This window comes from Quercus robur, chromosome 1, assembly GCF_932294415.1.
Source record: "Quercus robur chromosome 1, dhQueRobu3.1, whole genome shotgun sequence".
Classification (NCBI taxonomy): domain Eukaryota; kingdom Viridiplantae; phylum Streptophyta; class Magnoliopsida; order Fagales; family Fagaceae; genus Quercus; species Quercus robur.
The window spans coordinates 11522857-11535375 of record NC_065534.1 but is presented as its reverse complement, the minus strand read 5'-3'; the positions used below and the strand labels follow the sequence as shown (position 1 = coordinate 11535375).

General features: G+C 36.8%; 1 protein-coding gene and 1 pseudogene across 1 annotated transcript; both read right to left on the bottom strand.

Annotated features, from left to right (window-relative positions):
• Window positions 1–1007: 1007 nt before the first annotated feature.
• Window positions 1008–4234, bottom strand: LOC126717226 (PR5-like receptor kinase; annotated as a pseudogene).
• Window positions 4235–4245: 11 nt separating this feature from the next.
• On the bottom strand, window positions 4246–6262 carry LOC126717167 (uncharacterized). Its single transcript, XM_050418610.1, has 2 exons — window positions 4662–6262; window positions 4246–4573 (listed from the first exon to the last, which is right to left on the bottom strand). Exons 1-2 carry the CDS (start codon window positions 6260–6262, stop codon window positions 4246–4248), a joined length of 1929 nt encoding a protein of 642 aa, XP_050274567.1.
• Between the last annotated feature and the right edge of the window lie 6257 nt (window positions 6263–12519).

The window sequence follows — 12519 nt, the reverse complement described above, 5'->3', positions numbered from 1 at the left end:
TCTTATTCATTAACGCGCAGTGAAAAGACTCACTGTACTCATTTTTTAATTTCTTTTCCAAAAGTTCAGAGCTGTCAAAAGTTTGTTTCGGTCCCGCATTGTTTGAATCGTGTGATTCGGTACAATTAATTGCCCATGAAAAACGGGGGCCTGAACCAAAATGGAGCTTAAGCCGAACCTAAATACGACCGGCTCACATGCTATCCTCCTCCTCCACGGAAACGCCTAGCAACGTCCTTTAACAATGGCGGTTCATATGGGATAACGGTAAGCCCATATTCACATCCCCAATTCTATTGTTATTAATTTATTCCTCTTCTGCTCATACATTAAACTCCCAAGATCCATATAAATCTCTCATAACAGCTAGTTCTGGTGAGTTGCCTCGTTAACATTCTTTGGCGTTTAAACATTTTAGAACTTGATTTTTTTTATTAAATAATTTAGAGAATATTTAGAACTTGATTTTTATAAACGTGGTTTTACATTTCTGTAGTCTAACTTAAACTGGTCAATCTAAGAAAAAAAAAATATATATATATATATATATATATTGATATATATCTATATATATATATATAAAAGTAATAAAAAGAAAAAAAAAATATTGATGCATTTGTCATTTATATAAATGTAGTACAAGGTTTTTTTTTTTTTTAATTATATTATACAGAAAAAAAAAAAAAAAAAAAAAAAAAAAAAAGAAAAAAAGAAAAAAAGAACTTCAATTACGGAGTATGGAATTTGTTGACTATAATAGCATCATTGTTAAACATTTTCTTCTTTCTTGTGTATTACACGGGTTAACAGCAAGGTCATTATGAAAGGCCATAAAGTCAGATCTCATCAAATATTTTAAGCAACAAAGAAAAGATAATCCTTGACAAGCTAAAAATAATACAGTTCACAAAGTTCATCACCTCCTAGAGTCAATGTTTTCCTTAAAGGAAGAGGTGTATTTTAGTGCGTAAAGTCATGTTGTATTGGTATTATTACATTAGAAGAGCCTATTGGTGATCTCTTGGTGGAGAAGACAAGTAAGGTTTGGGAGGGATTTGCAAAGAGACAACACTCTCTTCTAATATATCCACCACTCTACTCATTGATGGTTGGTTTGAGGGGTCAATTTGTATGCACCATAAACACACTATTAGAATTATCATCTTTCTTTCACTGTCTTCATCTCCTTCCTTTTAACAGGCTCGACAGTCCCAATTCTTCATTTAGTTCAAGACGCTTGTAAATTTAATGTGGAAAATATATCTCACTAGTAAAATTAACATCAACAACAATATTCTTTCACCATCCCGCCATTTCTAAAACTATCATTCCATAGCTATAAACATTTCACTTGTGAGAGATCCTTTAAAAATTTCTACAAAATACATTGGGAGCTATATATCCTGTAGTTCCTCTTGCACCCACTATTGATATAATACTCTTTTCTCCAAGGCATATCTTTGCAAAGCCAAAATAAGAAAATTTTGAGAAAAATTCTCATCCAAAAGAATGTTGTGAGGCTTTATGTCAAAATGCAAAATTTGTGTGTTGCAATCTCTATGCAAGTACTCTAAGCCTCGTGCAATTCCAATTACAATCTTGTATAATTTTTCCCACCCCAATTGGTGATTAGAATTTGAAGGATTTCCTTTATATATGATCTTTTCAAGAGATCCATTAGGCATAAGCTCATAGATAATAGCTCTTTTAGAACCCTTAATGCAAAAGCTCTTAAGAGTGACAATGTTGACATGGGAGGTCCTACCAATACTTGCAACCTCATTAATGAATTCCTCTCCATTACCTTTCGATTCTTTCAAAACCTTCACTGCCACAAAACATCTGTCTTGTAACTTCCCCTTATAAACACTACCATGGCCCCCTTGGCCTAATTTATCATTAAAGGACTTGTTCATTGTCTAATTGTATCTTTATATTTGAATAATTGTATCTTCTAATAACAAGAGGTCCATGATTCCTTAGAAAGGCCTCAACAATCTAATGAGTTTGAGTTTCCTTCTTTCAAAAATTAGTATTTTTAATTGACAAGAAATTTCTCCAGAAGCAACAGATTATAACTATTCGAACTCTAATTCCAATAGATAAAGTAGCTGTAATAAAAGAACAAAGACTATGGAATTATGTGGTGGCAGTAACTCAAACTACATATTGATAATGTCTTGAACCTCAATAAAATTGCATGTTCTTGTGGTGACTCGAGAGTAACGATGAAGAAGCACATGCTAAGGATCAATTGGCATTCAATACCTTAAAAAGAATGAAGGAGTTAGGTTCTAATTGATAGGAGATAGGGAGCCCTGAAGGAAAAGCATGAACCATGAAACTTTTAGTTTTTGTACCAATGTATTCCGTACATACAAGTAGTCAGTACATCGTATTGAATGATAAAAAAAATGGAGCAAATGGAGGCTTTACCAAAAATGATAGCCGAACCTTATGTATCACTGCATGGATAATACTCTAAAAGATTTGATAAATAGAGACATCGTGAAAAGGGGTAGAGAAAGTCACAGTTTATGCGTTGAAGAGTACTCTATATCAATTCCATATGGAATTATTTGAGTTCTATAGGTTATATTGTTCAACAAAACATGTGGATATTAGTATCAACATAAAAAATTTTGATTGGGAGATCTAATTGTTGAAGGTATGTATGGGGTTTGGGAGATCTATTTGTTGTTTGAGTAGTATGCCCTTTTAGTTGATGGTTTTTTGTATTTGAGGTTAGGTGGGTTGGGGTTTATGTGTGTCTAGGGTTTCTTTGGGGTTGCTTTATCAACCTAGTGTTTGCAGCTTGGCTGCTTGTTTCTTTGAGTTGTTTTGAGCTGTATTTGTTCCACTTTTGCTTATTCATAAAAATAAACAAATAAAAATGATTAGATAAGCATGTTACCTATCACCATCACTTTCAATCTCTGACTCCATGTATCAAAAGCTGTAAAGGACATTACTATTAGTTGAATAAGAAGAAAAAAAAATTGAATGTCACAGATTAACAGAGCCAAAATGGTAGTATTTTTCTTTTATAGAAATAGCAACAGTATTTAACAAAGATCAATTATAACAAGAAAGATAAAGGATTATGGCATGAGAAGTGCTACTATATTCACAAAATTTTTATAACAAATTATAAGTAGTAAGCTGTTATAATTAGTTTTAATTTAAACCCACAATTTTTTTACTTATCAATAACAGTCAATAACAACATGCAACTTATGATTTCTTGTAAAAATATTGTGGAAATTAAAATTTCTCTTATAGCATAAATCAGAATTGCAGCAAGTCATAAACATGCATTATGAATAATTAATGCATAGAAACAACTAAATTTCTAAGCATTTTTGCAAATGCACGTGTGTTCCCTTGTCAATACCTTTCTCCATATTGGCACAATGAAAATTCTTCTATTATGACAACTGTAACAATCATCAAACACATAATTTCAATTACTCAGCAATTTATTGTTTATCCCATTTGTATTTAAGGGGAAGCTGAATGATTGAACATTGGGGTGGAAGAGAGTAAATTTTCAGGTGGACAAGACGGATGGTTTCAAATCTGTACTGCCTTCCACTCTATGAAGCACGGGTGCGTTTCGGGACTCGGCTGCGGGTGCGGGACTCGGCAATTTTTGAAAAAGGTGGGTGCGGGTGCGGCAGGACTCGGCGATTAAAAAATTATTAAAAATATTTTTATAATATATGTTTAATATATTGCTAAGCATACTTTTACTTTTTCACATTATATAAACAAGTACCAAATTTAAGAGCAATAGTAGATAACAACTAAAACATGATGTTCATAAATTAAATATAATCCACAAGATTGAAACTAAAACATTCCATGATGTTTGGAAATTAGAATACAACTCATAAGTTTGAAACTAAAATAAAATAAAAGATAATCAACAAGACAATCAAACACAAATATCATCATCCTCAAGATCAATAGCTTCACTTCGAACTTCACTTTCACTAGTAGTAGCACTAGTGTTAACATTCCCAATAACTATAGCCTCCAACTCTGGCTCATCAAGTGTAAGAGCTTCATTCTCAAGAATTCCAGCTCCTCCATGCATGTCGCTCTCATTCCAAGAGTCTCCTGCAATATCCCACATCTTTGTTGCGGTATGTATGTACTCTTCATTGCGCCTTGACAAGAGTCGAAGATTAGAATGCACATATACCAAATCCTCAGCGCGTGCAGGAGCCATTTTGTTTCTTTTTAAGGAATGAATGAATTTGTAAGTGCTCCAATTTCTCTCAGCACATGAGGATGAGCAAGGTTGTCCAAAAGGGTTTGAAGAGTTGGAAATGCGGAGCCATGGTATTGCCACCAAACCAAAGGTAGTAAGGTCCACCTATCCGTCAAGGCACTTGGTGAAGGAAACCTCCCTCCTGAAAATTTAGCAAACTCATACTTCACCACCGTTAAGTCATTCTTATCTTCAAAGTATCGCTCCAAACACTTGCTTCTTTCCATAGAAATTTCATGATCCCGATGTGGAGGGATGCGTTTTGGATTCTCCGAAATCCATTCAATGGAGTAATACCTAGTTAAAGATTAAAAAACAAATATAGATCAAATGTGTGTTTTACTAAAAGGGTGAACTAAGGAAAATAGATAATAAATGTACTTACTTAGGATTTAAGGAATGAGTCAAGCAATGTAGTGGTGTAGAATTTTTAGTCCACCGATCAATGAGTATATCATACACCACACCCCAAAATGAGCTATATTGATCATCTTCCAAGCCTTCATGCCGATATATCACTGCTTTCACCTTCTCTATCATGGAATCCCACATCTCATACACAAGATGAAGACAAGGCTTATCTGTGTCGGCTATTCGTAGCATATCATAAATGGGTGCCGTGAATTCAAGGATATAATCAATATTATCCCACCAAAGATCACTTAGAATCATATCTTTCACCTTTTGAGCTTTTCCAACGTCATCCTCCCTATAAGAAGCCCATTGGTCACTAATAGCCATGGCTTGAAGGCATCTTTTTATCAACTTCAACCTTTTCAACGTTACAACCACCGAAGCAAATCTAGTATCAGCAACTTGGAGCAATTTTAATGGACAAAATTCATTAAACATTGCCAACCTCATAGAATGGTTCATGATAAAAACACGTATGAAGGATGCATCATCAGCAACACGTGTAATCCAACTACATTCCTCATATGTAACTTCATTCTTTTCAATGTTTTTTGTTGCACAAATATTCTTCAAAACTAGATTGAGAGTGTGGACAACACAAGGTGTCCAAAATATTTTAGGATACTCACCCTCAATAAGAGCTCCAGCAGCCTTCATCACATTTGCATTATCAGTGATGACTTGAACAACTTTTTCATGTCCAATCTCTTTTATAGCATCCTTCAACACCCCAGCAATGTAATGCTTATCTTTGAACTCACCTGACCCATCAATTGCCTTTATAAACACTGGACCCCCATCTGATACAGCCATAATGTTAATAAGAGGCCTCCTTTGTGGATCTGACCATCCATCAGAAACTATACTTACACCATTTTCAAGCCAAGAGTCCTTAATTGGTTTCAAGAGTCTTTCAACATGAGCTCTTTCCTTTTGCAAAAGTGTTGTTCTCAAAGCATTGTATCCAGGAGGAAGATAACCCGGAATGCTATGAGTAGCAGCAAATGCATAGGAACTATGATAATGTGGGTTCCTTGCAAAGTTAAATGGAAGCCCACCGATGTAAAACATCCTAGCAATTCTACTATCTAAATCATGTCTAGCATTATTCTGAAATGCTTTCTCCAAAGTAGTATTCATAGTCACCTTCCTCCTCTTAGCATCAACCGGATTTGTACTATGACTACTATCACTCCCTTCTTGTCTCTGAAATGGGGAAATAGGTATCCCACGGCCTGGGGGAGGTGGGGGTAAGGGAATTTGACTTCTCTGTTCTTGCTCTAACTTATTAGCCTCAACTTGATCATGCATTCGCTGCATTTCCAACCTATGGCTCTTTGACACATTACGGCATGCTCTAATACCTTTGCCGGAAATTTGTAATAAATGAGCCTTAACCCTAGAATAGGATCCCATAAAAACTATATCACAATAGTTGCACTTAAAATATGTGTTTCCACCAGATTTAACAAATGCACCAGCTGGTTTTTCTACTTTAGTCACATACTGCCAAAGAGGAGATTCAACATTTGACACTTCTTGTGAACTTTCTGTGCTATTAACTTCATCCATTGTAAATTCAATAGATTCAATTTAACCTACAAATAATAACTATTAACTAAATAAATTAATGACAAATCAAACCAAGTTCACAGCAACAAAACACAGCAGCCAGATTCACATCAAAAAAATACAAAACCACAGAACCAAAAAAACCCTTTAACTCCCACAAATAACCTACAAATAATAACTATTAACACAATAAATTAATGATAAATCAAACCAAGTTCACAGTAAAAAAAACACAACAACCAGAACACAGCAACCAGGTTCACAGCAAACAAACACAGAACCCTTTAACTCCCACAAACCACAAATCACAAATCACATGTTAACAAAACCCTTTAACTCCCACAAGAAATAATTGAAAAAACAAGTAAAAAAACACAAGCCGTCAAGGACATAAATTTTCAGATTCAGAGAGAAATTGTAAAGAACAAAGAATAAAAATTCAGGAAAAGAGCAAAGAGAGCACACCTGAAGGCTGAAGCAGTGCAGTGTGCACACAGCACTCACAGAAAGCTCAAAACACAGAGAATAGAGATGAGGGACGGAGCACAGTGACAGCACACAGAGAAGGGAGATGAGGGGCGGAGTGAGAGAGGGCCTTTGGGAGCTTTGGACGAAGTGTGAGGGTTTGAGGGGGTCTGGGTACTTAGGTTTAGTCATACGGTGCATTTTGCACCTTTTTTTTTTTTTGAATTTCGGCCTGACTCGGCCGTTTCGGCCGATACAGGCTGATACGGACCGAGTCGGCCCGATTTCGGCCGCGTCGGCGCCGATTTGAGCCACGTCGGCCCGATTCGGGAACTGCCACATGGTGGGACGCGGCACGACGCGGCACGAACATGCGGTCTGCGGCGTCCCTCCGGCGTCGCCGCGTCCCGCCGCGTCGGACGCGGGTGCGCGGGCCTGGGAGCCGCGTTCGTGCATCCCAGCTTCCACTCCTCTCCAGTTGGATCTTTGGATATATGTTGAAATTTCTTTTTTCAAAAACTATGCAAGATGCACAAACAACTTTGTGGGTGTGAACTAAGAATGGGAAGCATACCAGTAACAAAGTTATTTCTATTCGTCAATGTGAAAAACAAAACAAACGTTTTTGTACAACTTATTTTCTTCTTCCTTCCTTATATATAATATAATATGTAGTTTCTCAGATTAGCAGGGTACTTGACTTGGAAATTTGATAAGGAAGACTTGGAAAACAGGCTGAAATTGTTAGAGAAAAGTGAAACATATAGTCCGTGCATTGGAAAATCCCTTTGGTTCCACAGACAGAGACCCCACAGAGGTGAATTTGCCACTCATCTTCTCCATTGACTCCAAGTGGAAAGACTCTTTAAAACCTCAGAGCACTCAAAAAACGTTGTGGGCTTGTTTAAGAATCGTGAAGGTGCGTGGAGCCGTGTGCAATGGGTACAATATTAATTGCCCAGGAAAAAAAATGGGCCGAAAGGACCTGCCTTAATCAAATTGAGGCAACCCGGACCTGATTTTGACCAGCCCAGCCCACATGACATCGTCCTTGTCCACGGACAGATGTATCTAATGGTGTCATTCTATCTATATATATGATTTAAAACCAAAACTAAGAGAAAATTCTATAAAATTTTAAATTAGATTTTAATTATGGACTAATTTTGTGTCATGTGTTTACTTAAGTTTTTTAATTTTTGTGTCAAGTGAGTTAATGAGTGTAAAATAGTGAAAATACTAATTAAGAGTCTAATATTAACGAACTATTAATAAAAAAAAAAACCAATTATATATCTACTCAATAAAAATTACTACACATTCTATCTTATTAAAAATTATAATAAAAAAAATGATTATAAGTAGTATTAAATTTAGGCAAGAATTTTAACATGTAACTTATTACATTTACTTTTTTTCTAATAATTCAACTAATTATTTTATATTTTTATAACAAAACTGTTTTTATTTTTAAATGCATCCATGTATATGCATAAGTTACAAACTAGTTAACATAATGATCCAAAAAAATAATTTCTTTTCAAAAATAAAAACACTTTCCTCCTATATGTTTAAAGAGAATTCACAATTTTTTCCCCTGAACTTTTGGATGTCCCATATGCACCAAATATTATAAGATTAGTCATGGCAAATATCATGCATTTCAGCGTTTCCACAACATTTTTTCCTATTTTTTTTAATCTCAATTGGAAGCAACTCTCCTCAAGTATAAAATTTTAAGCTAAATTACTAATTTGAACTTTCAATAATTTGAAAGAGATCCTACAAAAACTTCTACAAAATAATTCAAGAGCTATATATCTTGTAGTCCCTCTTACACCAACCATAAATATAAAACTCTTTTCTCTAGCACATATTCTTGCAAAGCCAAAATCAGAAATTTTTGAGCAAAAGTTTTCATCTGGCCAGCTCAACTCTACTCTCCATCCATCCAATTACTGGCCAATAATATGGAGAATTGGGAAGAGTAAAATTGATTAAGTATTTGCATTTACTGGTGTTCAAGTATTCCCAAAGCAAAAGGTCCTTGATACGTGTGGATTGTGTGGTGTTAGTGTAAGAGATGTTTATAACTTCATATGGTTTCCCACTCCCTAGACCCAATGGCAGTTTGATCGTCGAAGGTGTTTCGTGACACTTTACTGGCAATATACCTCAAAAGAGGGGTGGGATATTGGTGAATGGAAATCCAATGTTACCGAATTTCCCACATTGAAAGGGATAACAATATGGATGTTCTCTGCTTCCTTCAGCTGAGTAAATTAGCACAATGAGTGACAGAACAAAAAGAAAGAAACATAGAGACAGAAGCCATCCCAAAATTCCTAATCCCCCAGCAAACTAAAACGTGTTTTGGGATTTTTATTTTTTATCTTTTATTTAACATTATTTTAGCAACAATTTCATTAGTTAGCATGTTTTTGAAATATTTTGGTAAACTAACATCTCGAGTTTGTTAGACTCGATTTCAACTAAGGAAATTGAGTCTAATACACTCGATTTATGCTCTGCCAAAGGCTGATGTGGATTTTTTGTACATGTGGATCTTGAGTCTAATACACTTGATTTAGGCTTTGGATTTAGAGAACATGCAGAAGAAACACGGAGAAGAAGAAAGAAAGATTTTTTTTGTAGGTGGGTTTGGTTTTGCAGGTAGAGATGGCAATAGAGGGGCGGATTTGGTTTTGCTGTGGGTGGGTTTGGTTTTGCAAGTGACTTCACGGGGTGGGTCTCTTCTTCTTCTTCCTCTTCTTCTGTTCCTTCTTTCTTCTTCTTCTCCTTCTTTCTGCTTCGTTCTTCTTCTCTGTTCTTCTTGTTTGTTCCTTAGATCAGTAAAACTAAATTGAGTGTGTGAGACTTGAGTTCTATGTGTATAAAAACTTCCACATCAACCTTCCAGAGCATCAAAATCAAGTGCGTAAAACTCAATTTCGGCAATTGAAATCGATTTCAAAAAACTCGAGATGTTAGTTTGCTAAAATATTTCAAAAACACGCTAACTAACGAAATTGTTGCTAAAATAATGCTAAATGAAAAAAAAAAAAAAATCCTGTTTGTATAACTCATTTTCTTCTTCCTTCCTTATATATAATATAATATGTAGTTTATCCGATTAACAGGGTAGTTATCAACTACCCTTATAGTTATAGGCCATCCCTAGTAGTTGACTTGGAAATTTGATAAGGAAGACTTGAGACAAGAAAACAGGCTGAAATTGTTAGAACAAAGTGGGGTACCCACTTTGGTTCACCACGATGATACATTATACCGTAATATTATATTATTATAATCTTACATTAATGTAATTTCAATACAAGAATACAACATTACATTGTTTAGGAAGGTAATAAGATTAAGATTATATGATATATTTTATAACTTTAAATTATGGAAATGTTAGAAAAATAAAATAAACTAAAAACTTTAATGTCACATCAACATAATGTGTATCACTTCAAGGGCACATCACAACGAACCAAAAGCTCCTTCACAAGGTACTTGGCTTGGAAATTAAACAAGGAAGACTTGTGAAACCAGTTTGAAATTATTAGAGCAAGCTGGGTTACTCATCTGAAACATAGTATATATATTAGTATGCGCATTGGGAAATCCCTTGGTTCCACAGCCAGAGAACCTACTTCAGGGGAAATTTTCACTCATCTTTCTCCATTGGTGCGCGGCGGAAACACCCATCAGTTGACTCTTTAAAACCTCAGAACACTCAAAACTTTGTTGTTGGCTTGTTTGAGTAAATATCGTGAAGATGTGTGGAGTTAGTGTGCAAATGGGTACAAAATTAATTGCCCCTAAAAAAAAAGACCCAAAGGACAAGTATTGAGTAAAATTTTATTTGGCCTCTCAACTATTAATTGTGTTAATATAATCCCCCAACTTTCAAAATCAAGTTTGATGAAGCGCGAGCTCGTCAGTCAAAGTGGGCAGATGGAACTCCTTGTTGGTGCGAGTGTATCCTCTATAAGGGTCACCGGTGTGGTGCCTGCCACAACGCCTCCGATGCCAAAGTCAGAATAATGAAAGCACCTTATGAAATGAAAAACAAGATAAAAAACCAGAGTGCTCTCTCAAAGTGTGAATGTATGTGTGTACCTTCTGTTGACTATGTGAGGGCTTTATACATGTGGCTTTAGGGGCTAGCCGTTGTGGTTGTTAATGCTTTCCCTAGTAACGCCTCTGGTCCAATAACGGGTCTTTTAAGAGGCTCCCAACAGTCTGCCTGGTTGATTTGGTAACTACCCAGGTCATTGATTGACTGCATTGTATGACTCCCCTGCCTTCGTCAGTGATGACTGGTTTCTTCGTTATTCAGGATGACTTCGTCCTGGGTGCTTTCTTCGTCATTAGTGTTAGCTTCGTCTATGGGATGTAATCTCGTCATTCCCATCAGTTGCCCCCCAGGTTCTGTGGTCGTCTGTGACGTGTCATGACGATCACGGAAGATGAAAAGTTTTCTTGAGCTGTCTGTGACTCTTGGGGTTCCGTTCCGAATTTAATGCTTAGTGGCGGCGCTACACGCAACGTGGCCACATGGCGCGTGCTGATCCGTGGAGTTAAGGGCATGACTCTTGGGTTTCCCGCTGGTTTTTCAATCGTTTTTTGGCCTTAGTTTAAAACTTCTCCTCTTCTAATTTCTTTTACTTTTCAGAAAGCAAAACAAAAACACCCAAATGGTACTCCGAACATTTTTCTCAAGACTTCCTTCTTCTCCAAACTGTTGTGCTGCGCCTTGGTGTTTCGCCATTGGAGGTATGTTTTTCCTTACCGGTCTTTTCCTTATCTTTTCCTTTTATCTTACTGTAGTGTAGTTTCTGATTCTCTTGTTCTTTTCTTCCTTTGCTTTTGTCGGTCTTTGATTTTCTAGGGGATTTAGCTTGTGTTGTCTTTCTTTGTCCACTGTTTTCTATATTTCCATGGTTGATAGTTTGGAGGTTAGGATAGCTTGCCCATCGATCTCCTTTCTTTTTGCGCGCCTAGGGGGGTCTTTGGGTGTTTTCCCGTAGTTGGAAAATTTTGTGTTTGAGGGCAATTGTCTAAGTGTGGTTTTGGGTGACTTGCTGCCTTTGCTTCGTCAATCGCTTAATTGGTTCAAGGGTTTAGTAAGGAGAGAAGTGATGTCTGAGGTTAGGTCTAGCGATCTCGAGACTGGGTTGTCATCTAATGGCGACCCAATGGAAGGGGACACAGCTGTCTCTGCTCCTCGGAAGGTTAGGGCTTTTTATGCCCTCAGGGAGGCATGTGGTTTGGATGCCGAAACTGTGAATAGATTCAAGGATAGGTTCCAGTTTCCGACGCGAGTTCATGTCCGTCTACCGAAGGACGAAGATAGGGCCTGCCACTTTTTTCCCGGTGAAGTGTGTTTTTATGAGTCAACCTTCTCCTGCGGGCTTAGGCTCCCCGTCCACCTGTTCCTGATGGAACTTTTGGCCCACTTTGGTATTGCTCCGGGGCAGTTTATGCCTAACTCGTGGAGGATCATGATCAACTGTATGCAAATATGGTTAGCCTCCAATGGAGATATGATTAGGATGGGTGAACTCACCTATCTATACCGTTTGAAAGAGTCCAAGGAGTGTGGGTATTATGAGTTAGTCCCTTGGGAGAGAAGAACGAGGATTGTCAAGGGTTTACCTTCGTCCTTCAGATATTGGAAGTCGCGCTTTTTCTTTGTGTTTAGGGATGATTTCGAGACTCAATCTAGCAGTGATTGGGGCAATATCCCGAGGTTGCTTCGTCGGTGGGGAACCCCGACCTTA